At 36.9% G+C, this 19,197-nt stretch overlaps 3 protein-coding genes across 10 annotated transcripts; 1 reads left to right on the forward strand and 2 right to left on the reverse strand.

The window, feature by feature from the left end:
- Positions 1-560: 560 nt before the first annotated feature.
- Positions 561-3,580, reverse strand: LOC113768303 (protein FAR1-RELATED SEQUENCE 8-like). 3 transcript variants are annotated; one of them, XM_027312594.1, is made up of 3 exons: positions 3,505-3,580; positions 2,759-2,878; positions 561-2,671 (listed from the first exon to the last, which is right to left on the reverse strand). In XM_027312594.1, the coding sequence occupies exons 1-3, from the start codon at positions 3,571-3,573 to the stop codon at positions 659-661; spliced, it is 2,202 nt and encodes a 733-aa protein (XP_027168395.1). In that variant the 5' UTR covers positions 3,574-3,580; the 3' UTR covers positions 561-658. The 3 variants fall into 3 exon arrangements, with proteins under 3 accessions (XP_027168395.1, XP_027168396.1, XP_027168394.1); XM_027312595.1 differs by having other exon boundaries at positions 561-2,878; XM_027312593.1 differs by having other exon boundaries at positions 561-2,925; positions 3,505-3,578.
- An 851-nt stretch (positions 3,581-4,431) lies between these two features.
- On the forward strand, positions 4,432-9,813 carry LOC113767649 (haloalkane dehalogenase 2). Of its 2 annotated transcripts, XM_027311812.1 has the most exons (11): positions 4,432-4,781; positions 5,593-5,668; positions 5,742-5,827; positions 6,267-6,360; positions 6,463-6,539; positions 6,771-6,898; positions 8,074-8,145; positions 8,525-8,595; positions 8,785-8,860; positions 9,303-9,446; positions 9,524-9,810. In XM_027311812.1, the coding sequence occupies exons 1-11, from the start codon at positions 4,473-4,475 to the stop codon at positions 9,561-9,563; spliced, it is 1,173 nt and encodes a 390-aa protein (XP_027167613.1). In that variant the 5' UTR covers positions 4,432-4,472; the 3' UTR covers positions 9,564-9,810. The 2 variants fall into 2 exon arrangements, with proteins under 2 accessions (XP_027167613.1, XP_027167614.1); XM_027311813.1 differs by lacking the exon at positions 8,074-8,145 and having other exon boundaries at positions 9,524-9,813.
- On the reverse strand, positions 9,786-15,149 carry LOC113767648 (formamidopyrimidine-DNA glycosylase). 5 transcript variants are annotated; one of them, XM_027311811.1, is made up of 11 exons: positions 14,734-15,144; positions 14,581-14,632; positions 13,910-13,967; positions 13,069-13,137; positions 12,844-12,969; positions 11,950-12,000; positions 11,500-11,577; positions 11,286-11,378; positions 11,124-11,226; positions 10,691-10,725; positions 9,786-10,617 (listed from the first exon to the last, which is right to left on the reverse strand). In XM_027311811.1, exons 1-11 carry the CDS (start codon positions 14,960-14,962, stop codon positions 10,060-10,062), a joined length of 1,452 nt encoding a protein of 483 aa, XP_027167612.1. In that variant the 5' UTR covers positions 14,963-15,144; the 3' UTR covers positions 9,786-10,059. The 5 variants fall into 5 exon arrangements, with proteins under 5 accessions (XP_027167612.1, XP_027167609.1, XP_027167608.1 ...); XM_027311808.1 differs by lacking the exon at positions 11,124-11,226 and having other exon boundaries at positions 11,279-11,378; positions 14,734-15,143; XM_027311807.1 differs by lacking the exon at positions 11,286-11,378 and having other exon boundaries at positions 14,734-15,140.
- Between the last annotated feature and the right edge of the window lie 4,048 nt (positions 15,150-19,197).

Genomic DNA, 19,197 nt, shown 5'->3' on the forward strand with positions numbered 1-19,197 from the left:
TTCCAGTTCAACAAATTATTGGTCGAATTTTGGTTCGACTCTAATTCAAACTTGAATCGTGACCATCCCTGCTTAAACCTTTATTAAAGACGCTTTTTTTCCCCCAAAAAAAGGCAGTAAATTATCTAGAAATTCTTGAAAAAAAAAAAAGTCTGCTCCGTGACATCAATTTACTATGGTACCCATGCCAACAAAATACATATAAAAATCACAACTATGACATCATTCAAGTATGTTTCGACCGGAGATTATTTGAAATAATTTATCATTTGGAATAATTAGTGTATCATTTTTTGTGATATGATGTATGTCAAATAAAAAGGTGATTAAAATGATAAAAAAATTATTAAAAAATGTGTTCGTGATATAAGCAAATAGTTTTTATTTTTTGTAAATTGCTACTACCCAAACACAACAAATATCCTTTATTCTACTATACATGCATACATTCATACATTCATACATATATATATATATATATATACACGCGCGCGCGCGATAAGATGCTCCAATAGGGCACCTATTCCATGTAAGGGAACTATACAGGCAATATTGCTCTATACAACAAACTGACTGCTTGTATGATTGTATGGAAGATGGAACAATAGGGCATAGCTCCTGTACAGAAGAAGAACCACTAGCTTAGTAGCATATAATTTCATTGTACATGCCTGTCTGCTACAAGACGAACTTTATTCAAAGACTCCTTAAATGCTTGCCAAGCAACCGTATAATGATCTTGAGAAGTCATCCCTTCCTCGACAACTTGCATGGCACGTCTGTACAAGTGATCAAACCATTGCACAGGATTGGTAACATCAATCACGTTTGAGCCAATATCAGGTGCATACAAGCGCTTAAAATCCTTCCTCCACCGTGATAGGATATATTGACTTGGGATATCCTCTATACCGTTATAGGTAAGAATCTGTAAAGCATGTCTGCACAGGTAACCTCTAAAATTGAAGCAGCTGCAAATACAGCGAACTTCTAATCCTACTTTATCATACATCACTTCAAAATTTCTTGCATTATTCATGTCTCCTTCAGCATCCCGTTCTTTTATCACGTATGTGATGATGGGGCCATTAGCATGAATTTGTGTCACGTTAAAACAGTTGGACATCAGTTCCAACTCAACTTGAAACTTCAAAAATATTTCTTTTGTGTACACTTCAGACAGCTGCACCTCATAATTGCACCTTGTTCTTAACACGGGTATATACTTTCTTGATTCCAAGTCATCAAGAGCTTCCTTCTGATGCTTCTTTTGTAAAACTAATTCATAGATATTAAAAAATTCTTTCAAGGTTGTCTGGCTATTTACATACCCATCGAAGAAAGGGCTCATGCAATCTCCTGGAGGAAAAGTAACTAGTCCCGCAAAAAATGTATCTTTCAAGTAAACTGGAGCCCATCTTTCTCGCTCTTCGTAATAAGTCTGAAGCCATTTATGATCTCTGAGTCCAAAGTGCTGGATCATTTCCTCCCAAGCCATTTCAAATTCATCAGCTTTCAGTGAATTGTAAACTGTTCTATTAAGTACATCTTGAAAGACTTTCGATGCCCCCACTTCTAATTTATCAAGAATGCTTTGCATGACAAGGGGCAAATATAAATGATGGTGAGTCCTGGGAAAAACCTCAGAGATTGCACTTTGCAAGGCCTTGCAGCGGTCTGTTAAAACTGTTTGTGGAGGACGTCCCGACATACATGAAAGCCATGCTCTCAGCAACCAAATGTAAGTCTCCATGGTTTCATCTACAAGGAAGCCACAAGCTAACAAAATAGACTGCAGATGGTGATCTACTCCAACAAATAACAACAGAGGAATATTGTAGCTTTTTGACAAACAAGTTGTGTCGATTGCTACCACATCACCAAAATAACCATATGCAGCCCTGGACCTGGAATCAATCCAAAGCACATTCCTCAAATGCCCTTCATCATTTAGATCCATAACATAGAAAAAATTGGGGTTTGTCAACTGCAACCGACCAAAAAAGTTCGATATATATTCTGCTTCGCCTTGATGAAGTTTCAAATGCTTGGACTGGTCAACTTGGTTCCCACTCTCTCTTTCATTTGAGCTTCTGTTGCCCACCGTATCAATTACAGGAGTACGATACAACTTGATTGTCCGTACTTCCACATCAACAGATGGTTCCAACTTCCTCTTGCTCCCTGGGTCCATCTTCTTGTGTGATTTACAGTTTTGAACCCTTTCAGGGTCAAATGGATGGTTATGTTCGATCTTCACTTCATCCACCCTCCACCTGTTGGACTCCACTAATCTCAACCTTATCATTGCTAGGCAACCGGTTCTTGTTTCCTTTCTTCTACTGCTTGCTTCTTTCATTGTTTTGAAACCTTCACAGTTACAACAGAGCACTGCGCCACGTTTCTCCTTGCTGTTACGTTTTGTCCACGAAGATTTAACCCTGATTGCAAATCCAAGCTCTTTGGCATAGCAGTTATAATAATTATAGGCATCATCATAAGATTCAAACTCCATCCCAACCACAGGTGGAAGATAGTCCTTTGCCCCAGAGACAAGATTCTGATCGTCTATGACTGTATCTCTATCTATGCCGTTGTCAAGGTTACCACATTGAATCTCAAGCATCTGTTCACTATTATGATCATGGCCATTCCTTTCAAAATCAAGCACCTGCATGTCATTCTCAAGGTCATCCCTGTTAATTCCAAGCATCTGATCAGCAGTGTTAGCTATATCAACATGTTCAATTGCAAGAACCTGGTTAGTGTCATCTCCAAGGTCAGTACTTTCAAATCCGAAGACTTCCTCCCCATCAATCTCTTGCTCGCTGCCTTCATCTTGGTGCAGTTGTTCGCCATCCTCTGAACTCCCTTCCATCTGGAGTCCGAAAGGACAAAAATAAGTCGACCAGAAAACATATTTCCCTATGTTTCAAAAACAAGTTTTTCAAATACAATGCTACAATAATATACAAACAAAAACAACTCAAAAAAATTCCATATAAAACTTTTTCATATACACTGTTATAGTAAAGTTTTTCAAAAACACTCCCAAAAACAGCTAATCCAAATGGAGCAATAGTAAACCAGTACAACAAACCACGAATGACAAACTAGGTGAATTTCAAGTAGCTACAACTATATTAAACTTCAATTCCTTGAACATTTCTCCAGTAAATTCAACAATCATGCCACAAATGATAAACTGAAGTAAAATTAAAATTCCAAGAATTTCTATTCTACTACCACTTTGGGGTTAAATAAATTAAGTAACTATACAGCAAGCAGCAAGTTACCCAGCTTTACTTTCAACTTTACGGCAAGCCCCATTAAAACGAACTCACACAATGCGGCAATTAAGCAGCTAAATGCTCTGAAACTCCACAATTTTCCGGGAAGAAGAACATAACCCCCCAAAAAAAAGATTTATTAAACAATGATCCAACGTAGACAGCATAGGAAACGTGATTAATCGATAAGAGAGGACAAATAAGAGATTCTTACGGTGATTTCAATATCTGGGTTCGGCGATAAGCCCTCGTCGGCCGGAGAAAAATTGTGGTCGTCCGTCATGGTTGAGGTAGGAGCTGTCACGTGACTTGTGTCAAAGTCGGGCAGGTTAATGTTCTCTCGACCTAGTTCAACTTTTTCTTTATTAGTTATTGGCCCTTGTATTTTGTTGGTTTTACGCAAAGCGTAGGCCGAAGCATAAGAGCAGAGTAAATGAACACATTTAAGGCAAGAAGTAGAATTGGAACATCATCAAAGCGTTAGGGTCTTATATTGGAAGTAGTAGTAACAAATATAGAGGTAAATTGATTGATCTAGACATAAAAACAAAAAGTTGGTAATAATATGCTATAAAATGTGGTGAGAGAAGAAAAAATATTAAGCATAATGCAATCATCTATAATGATTAAATTATCTCTTCTTTGGCAATTAGAACATTATTTCTCTAAAATTACTTATATATATATATAACAAAGATACATAAAAAGCTAAAAGAATTAAACAAATAAAAAATTGCAAGCATGAAGAGAGTGATATTTATGTCTATTAGTACATGTATTGTTAATGTATACAAGATTAGTCTCTTATTTATTAAGATAACACTTCAATTAAATACGTCTTTGAACGAGAAAAGGTACTTAAAATTGCCTTAACATACTTGTTACTGGCTAAGAGGCAAACAGTATTAACAACGTTGATGAATGGAAAAGAAATAATCTTTAAATAGTCCCAACTGAAAAGAAATTAAGTTAATAACACAAGATTTTTGCAATTTCACTTGCTCAAAATATTCACTAACTTCCTTAGGGGGCACTGTGAAATCAATCAAAAGATACCACTTTTTTGTGAGAACTTCAATAGTATGAGGTGGAGCTTTCAAAAGTTTGAAAAGGCAGATTAAGTAGTCAGTGGTGTTGGTTATGCTCAAAATTCCCTCCACTCTCTCAACCTCATATCATCAAATGGCCTTCTTTCTGGGGTCTCCTCCTCCACCAACTCGCCTGAACTTCCAAGCTTCCTCATCTTGCTCCACCTCCTCATCTTCCTCGCGGTTCAACAGCACCGCTGGACGTGTCCATGGATTTTGGACTAGTAGAAGCAAAAGAAAACCAAGGTTTCCTAAAATCTTTGCCAAAGCTTCAGAAAAGGAGGACAATGACAAGCCAGCATTCAACCCTTTTGGATTTGTCACCGATAATCCTTCCAGTAAGAGTGCTATTCAACTCCCTGAATCCCCTGCCGAGGACGGCAATGTCGGCCAAATGCTTTCCGTAAGCAACTCCGATCTGCTTTGCTGTCAATACTACAGCAGTCTTTTTGGCCTTTGTATCTTAAAATGTGTATGCACATTCTAGTAGTTATTTGTAATTTACGTTTGTTTTGGCATTTTCGATGAATGCCTTAATGCCTATGCCCTAATAACTTAGCAGTCTTCCCCGCTTTAGCAACTTGAACAACTGAAATCTTGTCTCTGCCCCACTTTTTAGAAAGTTACAGTGGACTTCGATGTGAGCATAAAAACTGTCATGTCGGCTAAAGATTAGACGCTGCCAATCAAGATCTTTGCATTGAAATTTCCATGTAGAACCTTGAGCTAGCTAGGATTGTTGGAGTCTTGTGAATTGTGCAATTTTATTGTTTGTAAATCTCTCTCTAATGTTTGTTTGAAAGGGAAACAAAAACTTGTTGGCCTTTCGAATTAAAGCTGAAGCACCTCGAGTGCAACCTGAATAGAAATCACCACTTAAGGACTTGAGCTTATCAATCTATATCTCATTTTAGAAGGACAAAACTTATGCAGCATCCACAATGTCATGCTTGCTGCGCAAGGTGATCCCAAAGGCAAAAGTGAACAAGAAAAACTGCATTGGACAGTAACTCCTTATAAATCTTCTTGCTGATTTTTTTTCCTTCTGCATTCGAATTATATTTTCTGTTTAAGAAGATGCTTCCTGTGAGAAAGGTTAAGGTGTGGAAGGGAGATATCTGCATCGTCTTTCCAGTTTGTAGAGAAATGCTTCATTCAGTGTGATGTGATGATTTAGCATTCAGGGGTTAATGTACTTGTACTCCTGTTTACAGAGAATAGAAGACAAAGGAAGGGAATATGGCTCATACATCAAATCTGGAGGGCTAAGATGGTTTGTGAGAGAAACAGGTCAACTATGCATTTTGCTGCTGTTGGTTATTTTCTTCTACAGGACTCAAGAAAATCTGTCTGCCCTTTGCAGGGTCAGCTGCAAGCAGACGTGGAACCATTGTGTTTCTTCATGGGGCTCCAACACAATCTTATAGCTATCGTAATGTCATGTCTCGGGTCAGCTTCCTCTCTAAGCTAAACCTAAGGTTGTATCGAACTCTGTGCAATCAGAAAACCAGGATGCTACTGCAGCTTAAGTTTTTTGCCTTTTTCCAATTTTCCTCTTTATTTCACTTTTATAGTTCTGAGTTAGCCAACTGTTTTGCGCCTGTACATGTCTTTGAGAACTTGGCACATTTCTAAAGCAACAAAAAGTATTGACTCTAGAGAAGAAAAATTTTGTCGTACTTTAGTGAACTTATAAATCTGATAATGCAAAAGGAAAAAGAAAATTACAAAAGAATGCACGGTTAGCAATCAGAAAACACTACAGTGCTACATTGGTAAAATTATACATGTTTGAGCAAGTATTTATCCATTTATTGTTGACACCATCTTACATGGTGGTTTATCATTTCATCTGTGTTAATCTGTGACTAACATCTTTGTTTACCAGATGGCAGATTCTGGGTTTCACTGCTTTGCACCAGACTGGATAGGATTTGGGTTTAGTGACAAGCCACAGCCTGGATATGGTTTTGATTACACTGGTTGGTAAATTTTGCAAAGATTCAGATCTGACAGTATTAGAGAACAATTTTATGTGGCTCTATTGCTTCGTTTCTGAGATTATGAGAAATTCATTGTGACAGAAAAAGAGTTCCATGACGGATTTGATAAGTTACTAGATGTCCTTGGGGTCACATCTCCATTTTTCCTCGTTGTTCAGGTTAGAAAAGGTTTCATCAAGCTAAAGATCTATAGAAGTGATATTCTTATTGGTACATGCAAAGCAACACGTACCCTCAAAAAATTGTTTGATATTTAGTTTTTAATGTACATCGTACACTGCAAGTTTTGATTGCTCAAGAGTTGCAGGATTTGCCGTGGTGTATGAATATCATGATCTAACGGTAGTCAAATCACATTTCTAAACTCTCCTATTATCATTTTTGCGCAGGGATTCCTTGTAGGCTCTTATGGATTGACTTGGGCTTTAAAGAACCAAAATAAAATATCAAAGCTGGCAATTCTGAACACTCCATTGACAGTTTCATCTCCTATTCCTGGACTCTTTAAACAGCTCAGGTTTAATTTTTAAGTGTTGAGCATTGGTGTAAATTCATCAAGCAGTAACTTCGTTAAAAATTGATGAGTCAAATTATATTCTTCATATATAAATCTGGAGATGTTGATTTTACTCAATTAGTTTGAGAATCTATCTAGTGCGTCAACGAATATTGTCTTCTTTGAATCTCTCATAACATGTTGTCTTCTTTTTTGGGGGATTAAGTCACTATGGTTAACCACTAATTTGTTTAGGTTTGGAAGATAATATGCATATGTGACCCCCCCCTCCCCCCTCCCCCCTCCCTTTTCCCGGCATCCCCCTCTGTAGCATATTCAAACAGAAGTTTAGTGAGTTGACTTCAGTAATATTATACATCTTTTGTACGTTTCAACTGAGACTTGGATTTTCATGAAGTCATCCTACTGTATAACAGTTAAAAGCAGTTAATTCAGAATAATTGACATTACTAATTCTTGGAAGCATCTGCTTCCAGATTTCTCGTTAGATACACCCAAAAAGTAATTATAGGAAACTCAGAAGCAGCATATTGTCTGGCTAAACATTCCACGTATACCTGCTTCTGATGCAGTGACACTTTGGAAGAAAATTAGACAGTGACGTACTTTCTGACCATATGGACATGTTAATTGAACCCCTCAGTATGTTGTTTGACTGTATTGATCCATGCTTCTTGTTCTTGGTGAAATGGAAAAGGAGAGAAGTGGAGAGGTCAATCTGAAAACAGTTGATAACTGCCCTTTTACTTTTAACGTCAAACATCAAAAGCAACAGGCTGACACGGAAACTCTCTTTTCTTCTGCATCGGAAAAGAGTGTAAAGGCTATGTCATAGAGAGCTTTTGTTGATGATATGCTTTCATGTCTCATGGCCATTTTCTTTCATTCGGCTTATAATCCACAATTTGAAGAAAGTGGTTGACCTGTTTCCTTAATAGTCTACAAATGGTTTATCCACGGTTTGATTGCCAATACTTATTATGCTGATGAAGAAATGAACATCATAAAAAACAGAGATGCTGCCATATTTTTTCTCGAGGATCTTGTTTGCTATTCAAAGTATGGTATACTATGTTGTCTTAATTCTGTATTATACGCCACTAAAGCTTATATAGTATGTTCTTAGAAAGTATGCTTACATTACCGTTTCTTTCCACTATCTCTGTTATCTATAGGATTCCATTCTTGGGTGAGTTCACTTGCCAGAATGCTATTATGGCTGAGAGATTTATTGAAGCAGGTAGCGCGTATGTATCTGGAATTTGTTCTGGAAGTAACATTATAGATACTTTTTATTGAACTACAGTGAGATAGATTGTAACTTTGTATGGTAGGGTATGTTGAAACTTGAACGAATAATCTCAGAAAAGTATAACAAATCAAAACAGAAGATAAACCAGCTCTAATGGGATAAGAATTTGCTCTGGCCATCTTGCGTTACACATATAATGTCCAACAGAACATCCAAAATTCATGTATGTAAGTTATACACATTAAGCATTATGAAACTGGAAACGCTGTGCCTTTGCCTTTCTAGGCTTCCAAAACTAACTAGATCTTCGCATTTTTCTTGATTCATTTTGTGCTCTTTTGTTTTTTTAAACACGAGACCGGCTTTCATGGCAGTTATGTTTTGAAGCTGGAGAAGGCTGAGGTGTACAGATTACCATATTTGTCAAGCAGCGGACCCGGATTTGGTCTGGTTTTCACTCTAATCATCATGCTTCCTCTTTTTATTGAAAATGAACATGTTGGATTACCAGCTAGTCTTTCTCAGTTCACTGTTGCTATGACACTAAAAAGCATCATTTTTTTTTTGGAGCAAAAATGGTTTCCTCCGAGATACCCTCTCGTAGTAATGTTCTCTTGTATGTTTTGGTTTCCAGCACTGCTTGAAGCAGCAAAAAAAGTGAACTTCAATGAGTTGTTGGGTGAAATTTCATGTGGGTTTGCTTCAGGAAGGTAAATTTATGTATTTAATTTGTAATAGTGTTAACAGGAGTTGCAAATCCCTGTTATGTTTGTACGCTATGTATACCTACCTGTAAAGTATACCTTCAGGTGGAGAAGTCATTGCAGCTGAATGTAGCTAACAATGAATTAAACCAAGCATGTGTTTTGAAGTGAAGTGCAAAATCATGTTTTTGAGTAACTAATAGGCTGAAGCAAAAGTGTTAGGGGAACTTTCGGTGCTGCAAAACCGCATAGAATTATTCAGCAATAATCATATACACTACAGCTGATTGGGCCTGCAATTCTGAAAGTCGTTGAATCTAATGTTATCAAACGAAACCTTTCCACAGCAAATTTTCAAATCTTATACTGATAGCTTTTGTTGTTTAAGGCTGTTAGCACTGCTTTTGTTGTGCTTTTGACACTGGAATGATCTGCATACTGATTACAGGTGGGATAAACCAATCTTAGTTGCATGGGGAATATCGGACAAGTATCTTCCTCAATCAGTGGCAGAAGAATTCCAGAAAGGAAATCCCGAGGTTGTCAAGCTTGAGTTAATTGAAGGTGCAGGTCATATGCCGCAAGAGGACTGGTATAAAACTCAAAACTCTTTACTCAACAAAATTCCCGCTACGTGCTTGGTTTTTATTGCTGTTTTACCATTAACAGGCCAGAGAAAGTTGTTGATGCCTTGAGAATATCCTTCTGAACCGCAAGGAGCCAACCCATTGCGTACATCAACGACAAGCCCCCATATGTGACTGAACCTTGGAAACTACTTGGGGAAATGTACTTTATTGGTTACCGCAATTCTAAATTTAACATCAAAAGATCGCATACAAGTCAAATGTATTCTTAGCTAAAAGCTAGATTCCGCCTATAGTCATTTCTTGTTTTACTGCTTCCCGTGGTGGGGATTCACAGTTATAACTGTTGGGAAGGTCCAACTTAAGGCTTCATTGAATTAGCTAAATTGCCAATCATTCAAAAGGAGCATCTACAACTTCCTACAGAAACTTAATCATCAAAGTTTCTACGGCAGATCAAAACTAAAATGAGCATGAAGGGAATTACAACAGGTTTGAGGCACTGTAAATTCCTTACAAAAAGCAACAATACCATGCTTGGTACCTGATCCCTATTGTTTCAGAATAAGGGTAGGGAGTATAGACAAATCACAAGTGACGAATGCATATCATCAACTATTATACTTTCTTCCTGGTCAACCTCCTGGTCTGACTGGTATCAACCTTTTCCTTGGGTGCCTTCTGAGCCTTGGCTTCTTTTCCATTTTTCTGATTCCCATCGTAATTTTTGTCATCATCACTTTCAACTGGCTTTCTTTTCCTAGCAGAATTTTTCCCTGTATCTTTCTTGAACTCAATTCCACTATCATCTTTGCAGCTTCCCTTGGGCATACTTCTTGCAGTAAGTTTCTTATTTCCATTTTTCTTTGGATCTTCATCGCCATAGTCTCCATCATTATCATCATTGGAATCATCACCAGCCACATTGGGACTTTTCTTGGGCTTCGCTTTCACAGGGGCATTTGTACCTCTAGCAGCCTTTTTCCCTCCTATCACTTTGGATTTTCTAGTTTTTGCATCTTCCTCACTTTCTGGTTCATCATCATCATTATCATCACTACCAACACCTTTTTTAGAATTTTTGGTGTTTTTAGCTGAGCTTTTCTGTGGTTTACTTGCTTCTTTTGCAGCTTGTGCTCCCCCGAGTTTTTGAAGTTCTGGCACGTAAGCTGTCGTCTGAGGTAAAAGCAGCAGGCAGCTTCAGATAAGATACAAGAATATCATAATCTACAAGTTGCAAGAAACATACCCTGCCACCAGCATTGATAAACTCAATTTTCTTCCCTGGCATAAAGAGAAATTTATTATTATCCCAACGGTACACCACTCAAAACAGCTAAAGATTGTATGGTAATAGATGCACAAGACCAAATCTAAAAATCCCGCTTTTGTTTTCCAAATCAACGCATGCTTGGATAAAAGGAAAAACTACTCTCTACTCACTACTATAATCAGGAATTCAAGAAGAATAAATAGAAAAATTGTGGCACAACAGTGATGTGGCACAATTCAGGGCCTCTAGTCAAAGTTTTCCTTTGGTTAGCCTTCTATTACACAGGGCTTAAACTGGAAGTAGTGTAATATCAATATCTTGAAAAGTTGTGGCTTATCCCAACACGTTAAAGCACAATAAGCATTTATCGATGACACACGCAAGATACCACATCAGTCAGGAGTCAAACCATCAACAAAAGCCTTGCCAGGCTTCTTTTCCCGGAAATGGAATATCCAATTACTGGGAAACTGATTACTATCTGCCCCGACTTCAATAGCCTTTCCAATCACCTGTAAAATGGAATGTATTGTCAAGATGATGCATACTCTTAAATTATCTCACCCTTAACTTTTCCAGGCTTTTTCCCCCACCGATAATGAAACAACCATTGACGAGGGAAAGAACCGCAGTCAGCATCAACTTGTACAGCAAATTGTATAACCTAGAAGTATAGTCTCCATAGCACGACATGAATAATGAATTCTCAATGAAACAACCTATCAAAATAGAAAAGAAAAAAAATTTAAAAAAAAAAAAAAAAACTTGTGACATTGGATTGTCACCTCATTAATACAATTGAGCAATGTTCCACAGACTTCTATGGACATGCTGGAAGCACTTTGCAGGGGATGAATTTTAGCCTGTTCACAAATAGACACACAGAAAAAAATAAATAATGAATAAATAAAAAAAAACTCCCACTATACGGCCAAAAAAATAATATGTACTAAAGCCATGAATATGCAGTTCAAATTTCAAAACAATTAGCAGAAACTTAACTGGAAAATGTAGAAAATTCTCATCTTAAAAGAGCATTATCAGACAAGAGAAACAGAAAACAAAGAAATCACACTTGTACATGATTCTATTATGCCTAAAATTTTCTTTATTATTTTCCTAGAGGGATGTCATGCACAAAAAACGTTCCAGAGTTCCCCGTGTAACTACAAAATATATGCAACCTAAGGTTAGAACCAAATCCCAATGAACTGACAAAAATGATAGACACTCACCTGATATAGAACTTCATCAGCAACCCAGTTGCCAATTCCTGAGATAAAACCCTGAGACAAAGCAGTTCAAACATCTACCAGTTGAAAAGAGAATAATTACATTCACTAGACATGTTTTAAAGATACGTTGAAACAGCATTAACCATTCTCATCGTACACCGAACAAACTGCATCTGCACAGCTAGAATACGAGCATTACAAAGAACATTCAATAGTGGAATGTAAGATATTAATCAAATCCCACTAAATCATCTTATAAACATGTTTGTCCCCCAAGACTAGAATGACCATAACATCCTCGTAAAAAAGCGCCCCCTGCTCTCTCTATTTTCTAAATACGTTTTTCACAGTAAGTCCATCTTCCTCGTAACTAAATTTTTGGGGATATGATAGATTAACCAGGAGTCTACAATGGGAAGCAAGTCTCAAAAAATTCAGTTGCTTTACTAAATAACACCCACATTTGTCATTTACTTTAAGAATCTTCTAACTACATACTCTAACAAGACACAATGAAACAGTATCCCAAAAATATCAACCATCTTAAGTTGCAAGGTAATGTGTATTGGCAGATTAGAGGCCAAATAGTAGTCCAATCAACATTTCTGTTACACAATCTTAAAAGGTCCACACAAGTGACCAGAGGGGTGCAGAAGCCAAAAATATGCATTCCATTAACTACTTCAGCATCAATTTCATCAGTATCCAGAAAATAAAACATCAGTTAGTCAAGATGGAGACCATTTATGGGTAATTCAAATAATTAACCCACTACAAAAATATAACAAGGATTTCATAATGATAAAACAATGTAAAAGCAAACAATCACACGTATCCAGGATTATTGTCATTCTCTATTATTCTGAATCTCAAGCTGAAAGCAAACTTTTTAACCTGATCAAGTAAAAGAGCCTTGATGCCTAAATTCTTTTTACTCAACAACTTATGGAACTCATCTACAGCCATAGGCTCCAGCAATGCATCTGGACCAAGTTCAGATATTGGTGGTACTGCAACAGGCTGCAAAAGTGATCCATGATCATCATTTCAATGGAAACCTGCTCTAAGAACAAAAGCACATACAACATTGCGAAAATAAGACAATGAGTATTCGAATACATTGTCAAGTAAGCGAACTCTTGCAAAACGCCTCTTATCAGTGAATGAGAGCTCCAAACCATCATTTAACTGCACAAGAGAACAAGAAGAAACCCACTGTGTAAGAAGAAATACTTGCAAAATGAAAGAACATTCTTTTCCTTGGCATGATTACAAACTTTGACAGCTAAACATGATTTTTCGTTAATTCAGATACAACCAAGCAACTGAGAAATAGATAAATTAAGCATTGAAATATCAGACAAGATTTTTCTAACTTTAGAAGATGGATAGCAGATAAAGACTTAAAACTCCCTAGGGAAAAGTTTACATTTAGAAAAAAATTTACAGATGTTAGGCCAGCATTTTCATTGTTAAGCTGAGAGGTTTCAGACAAAAATGACAACAACATGGCAAAGCTGCACTAAAGAGCATTAACCAGGCCCAATATCTTCATGCATGCTCCAGAGAGATGGTAATAGGCTACTCATTCCACACAACCCAGGAATAGCTTCTGGTATTCTGAAGCAGAAAAACTAAAAGGTCAGAAGTACTTCGTGAGTTTACCAACCAAAGTCCATCTCAGGCATATGACAAGGACATACAGTTTAGGTTACGTGGACTCGCCTACAATAAGCCAAATATGCATGTTGAACGCTTAACATCCAACAAGGACATGAAATATGGTTTGACAAACCTATATAATGCTGTAAACCTAGCATGATATATCATTGTTCAAATTTTACATTCTTTCTATAGTAAAGTCTACTGCTAATTTATGGTAGGAAGTAGCAGTTGCAGTTCAAACTTAAAACCAAAGCAGGCAATAGTTTGATTAATATGAGGCAGCGATGCTGCTTACCTCAACAAAGAACTTGGAATACTTCGAAGGCCACTCATCAGTGTCTTTTACAGAAGACCTGCGAGTAATAAAGCAATTTATCCTCATCGGTACACAAAAGTTTTGAAAAAGAGCAACCATATCTGTAACAAAGTCCAATAATAGAAAAGTTCTTTCATTAGTATCAAGTGCAACTTAATTAAGCACAGGAGAAGATATGATTGGTTTCCCATGTTTCCTCCACACAAATTAATGAAAACAGGAAGGAAAAACAAGAATGGAAGGACTTAGTTCAGAAAAAGAACATAATCTGAACCTTAACTTCCACAATCGTTATCTTAGTGCACTCCCCAATAATCACCTATTTCTGTTTTTCCATTGACTCAGCCAATTTACTTCTGTCTTCTGATCTCCGTCTTTATCTAAATAATAAAATTGCAGAGCCTCGAACATGCATATACAGATCTGTATCCGCAACAATCTTAACATCAAAAAACCATTTTGACAGAAATCACGCAGCAGCTCACGCAGCAGCTTAATTCCAGAAAGAACAGCATTTTCCCGGGGAAAAAAATTTTCAAAGCTTTCCGCACAACATCTTATAAAATTACGAGATACAAGATTATCACTTTATAAACTGGGACCTAAACAAACCAAATAAAGAAGAGCAAGAGCAAGAAAAAACTTTTCACCTTTTATAGTTAGTAACTGCAACTCCCTTAATATATATCGCACCAGTCATCCCTTTAAACAAAAACACAAAAATGATAAACAATTTAAAAAAATAAAAATGTTAACTTTACTGCTGCATGAGCTTTAGGGTTCCTAGGGAAATGGGATTGTACCGAACTGGAAAGAGGGAAAAGGAGGGGAATTGAGTTGGAGCCACATGTTCTTCCCCTTGCGATGAGCGGCGACGATGGTTTTCCCATTTAGGGAGGCTTCGAAGTCCTTATGAGATACCCCATCGACGACCTTGGAGTCGTCGGCGATTATTGACTTAACAATCTTCTTGCCTAAGCAGTGCTCCTCTATAGCTCTTCGAGCAGCTTCGACTTCCGGAAGCTCCGGCATCCTCCCGTTCTCACAACAGTGTGTGTGGTGTGTGCCAATGTTTGGCGCGCTTTTCTGTTATGCTCTCTTCTTGTCCCCAGTCCAGTAACTCCGGGGCTTTAGCTTTGAAGATTTTTCACCCGATTCACCGTGGTCGAAACGACTTCGCATCGTCTTCGCAATTCTAGCACTTGGATTATCAATCTTTCCTTTCCACGGGGCCCAGCCTGCATCAAAGATTTTTCTGAGGCCCAATAAACTTAAGGAAAAAAGGATTTTTTTGACCTCTGGTCCATTAAAAAAAATTAGTAGTTGTTTGCTTTACATGTTGTCGGGGAAACGGCAATAAATTGGGAGAGGGAGGACATGCATCTTGCCAGCAGCCCTTTGGCCATCCCCTTAAGTTTTAGTGGTGTTGACTCTCCACCAATTGCCAATATATGTGGTCGTTTTCAGTGACCTTTTTTAATGGATTTTCTATTCTCATCGACTCCCCCTCTTAATAAATTAGGATAGATTAATTTATAGAAATATTATCGTTAAGACAAAAAAAAGAGGGCATGCATTCTTGCTTAGGCGTAGGAAGAAAAGATAAACAAAGATTCAGCTGACAAACAAGGCTACACAACCTATTTATGTTCATAATTCATTTTCTTTTCTATCAAGAGGAGGCAGAAGCCACAAATACGTGATGCATAAAAGTAGCCAAAAGATAATTGGGAAGGTAAAAAGGTGTATTGAAAATTGTAATGATGATGTAAGCAAATAAATTTGGGGAAATAAAGCCCAATCCAAACAAACCACTGAGTCAACCTGCGTAACTTCTATCAATTCCCGCCGTAAATAAAGAAACAGCATTATAAGTTGTAGCATTAATTTGGTAACTAACTTAAGTTGGCCCTATATTACACGATAGGCCGTACCCTAATCACGCATGTTGTCGTTGGAGGCATAATATGTTAATTACTGGATCATGGGTGACTGGGACAACTATTTCAGGATGGCACTGTATTTTTCGTTGAAAGATACCAGAACAAAGAACATGCCTGAAGCGTTGTATTGACTTCTTTCTTCACATCTTTGGTATTTCTGTGCGAGGAAAAAGGTTGAATGCGTCCATGCCAAACACTTTCTTTTACCATTTTATTTTATTTCCCCGATCACATTCTTATAAGCTCACTTACCGTCTCTCGTTGCAGCAGGCGACAAGACATATCAAAACAAGCCAAAGGGAACATCTTAAGAATATTCATGAAGTCGACCGTCCAAAATATTTATTATCTGATCTTGGCATTGGACAAAACAATCAAATTCCACGTAGAAGTCAGTTCCTTTTGGGGGAGAGTGATCCCAGATTCTTGATCGAGGCCTCTGCAATGACATATTGTTGATTCTACATTTACTTTTCGTAATCATCTTCTTATTTTTCGGTTTTGTCCCCCCGGATTGTTTGTTGCTAAATAAAAAATAAAAAAAAAATTGACCAACTAACTTTTGAGCTGATTTGCTGCTGTTCTCTTAAGTACCTCAGAAGCCTGCCCAAATAAGAAGAAAGAAAAAGCAGCGAACTTAGAAAACGCCTTTAGCGAAGAATTGTCGCATAAATCCAGCTTGCAAACCGTCGTCATTCACAATGGAAGCAGTTCAACCAGCCCAAAAACTCCAGCTTTCAAATTAATTTGGGATTAGCTCCGCCGGCAACAGCTACTAACAATTGAAGCAGAATACATTTGCATTATCTACCGTTTGATTTCATGAACTGAAAGCTGCTGAGAAAGTTTTATAAGTCGGTAATAAGGTCAAGAAGCGTCTCAACCAACGTAGGATACCACTACCATGCTGCTGAGACCATGTGTTCCACGTGCACCATAAAAATTGATTGTCACCGTACCAGTAGTCACCGTGACCTAACAACTCACTCATTATGCACTCATGTCTCTGAATCTTTCTTTCGGACATTTCCTTCAAAAAAAAGAAAAAAAGAAATTTTCGGACATCTCCTTCGGAAAAAAAAAAAAAGAGAGAGAATCTTTCGGACATGTGGACGGATTTAAATCTTTGTCAGCCTTTTTTCTTTCTCTCTGAAAGTTGCCAGATTTGATGGTGTTATAAATGATCAATAGCTTGAAAAGGATTGAGTACTGGTGGGGTTGCATGGTTGAAAGACGGGGGGCCTAATTCAAACCGTTAAAAAGGTATTTGCCTTTGCGCCTATAATTGTAGAGAATACGATCTGTACATAAGTATTTCACTCGTACCACGATTAGCATTTTTTTTCATCCAAGAATAGTAGTTTTTCAGTTTTTACTTTAGTTTCCAATATCTCAAATTTCTTTTAGTATATCTTTCAAGTAGATATCTTCCAAGTAGAGAAAACAACAATCTTCCAAGTAGATGATATTTATCTTAAAAAGAAAAGGTAGATGACTTGTATCTTAGGATTAATTATCTATATCCTAACACTGTATACATTGTTAATTTTAGATCAATGATAATTATGTAAATTTTGAATTTAAAATTTAATTTTTATATATGTGTCATGAATCTAATGGTAACGATGTATATGCACAGTTGGTGTCATATAAACCTTACTCTTTATCTTATTAATACAAGTATTTCTAATTAACCAATTAAAGTTTGTCTGGTATCTACTACTCCGTTTGGATTAACCTATTTTTCAAAAACAAGCCTTTCAAATACAATAATATAGTAATACACAAACAAAAACAATTCAAAAAATATTTCATCCATATAATATATCATCAATATTTCAAAAAACATGTATAATAGTTTTTCATATACACTGTTACAGTATAATATTTCAAAAACATTCCCGATTGGAAACAAAATCTACAAAAATATTTTTAAACTTGAACACACTCAGGCAAAGGCAGTTTCCTTCAAATTTACACATATTGGTTAAAGTAGAGAACTATAAAGATTCCTTCTCTCTCTCTCTCTCTCTCTCAAATTGTGATTTAAAATTTAACTAAAAATGTGGGTATCTCGTTTATCTATTCCCCCTCTAAGCTCCACTAGCTTTCTTAGCTTGGCAGCCTTCAAAATTTATTGGACTGTTCATTCATTAATACTCGCACCTAAGTAGACGACGCTACCAACCAACACCTAAAAGAAATAGCTTGAAGCCATTTAAAGCACAGGTAGTTAAGCAGTCAAAACCAAGAAGGAATGTCGTTGATGACTTCATTTAGTGATAATAACAATTACATCGTCATGTAATTTAAGAAGATCGTGAATCTGTTTATTTAAGTAATCAAGTATTTTGATGAGATTTGAAGATGTTTAACTAAAAACAAGTTGAGAAAGTAGGCCCGAGTTTGCGTGCTACCGTGTTCATCTTGATCTAAACCACTTCTAGCCTGCACGATTCCATGTTTCGTATAAAACACAACAATTGCTGCCTCCTCCTTTCTTTCTCTTCGTTTTGTTTTGTTTTGAGGAAGACTTTAAACAGCGATCTGAAAGTGAAGTGAACCAGGAATGTTACGATTGCTTGACCACATATTGTCCCTACCTCTTCAACCGCAAAATATATGTTTAATTCTTTATCTATTTCACACTTAATCCGAAGTCATACGATCGATGCTATTTGAAAAAAAAAAAATCATTGGGCGTGTTTAGATACATATTTTTTTCTCAAATATTATTATTTTATTTTACACATTTTATGATTATATTTTTTTAAAAAATTCACGTATATCATATTACAAATGATTAATCTTTCCTGCACTGACAGTGTATACGCTGTCATCGTTAGATTCATGAAATTCAACTTTTATACACACTTGCAAAAGTTGAATTTCATGAATTTAAGAATGACAGTGTATACACTGTGTCGTCAGCGCATATAAGATTTACTCTATTACAAAAATTATTGCAATTGTTGCTCAGAAATTAGAGCCAGGTCATGTGCTTTGAACTTTGAAGACGTTGGGCATTGGCTGAAAAGCTGCAGTAGATAAAATTTTATGCGCGTCAGCAAACGAGATTTTCGTGAGCATTTCCAAGCTTGCTGGTCGGAAAATGGACTCATTATTATTTAAAAAAAAAAAGGAGCCGAGGAAAACGATGAAGAGCAAGCACCAAGTTAACACAACATGAAACCCGTGTCATTGAAAAAATAAACTGTACGTTTTCGCTTAAAATTGAACCAGCATCTCTTCTCCTCCCAATGGACTCAAAAAGTGCCAAAAACAAAGTAGTCTCAGAAACAGCTCCCGATGGTTGAGAAAATA

This window comes from Coffea eugenioides, chromosome 4 (genome assembly GCF_003713205.1).
Source record: "Coffea eugenioides isolate CCC68of chromosome 4, Ceug_1.0, whole genome shotgun sequence".
Taxonomy (NCBI): domain Eukaryota; kingdom Viridiplantae; phylum Streptophyta; class Magnoliopsida; order Gentianales; family Rubiaceae; genus Coffea; species Coffea eugenioides.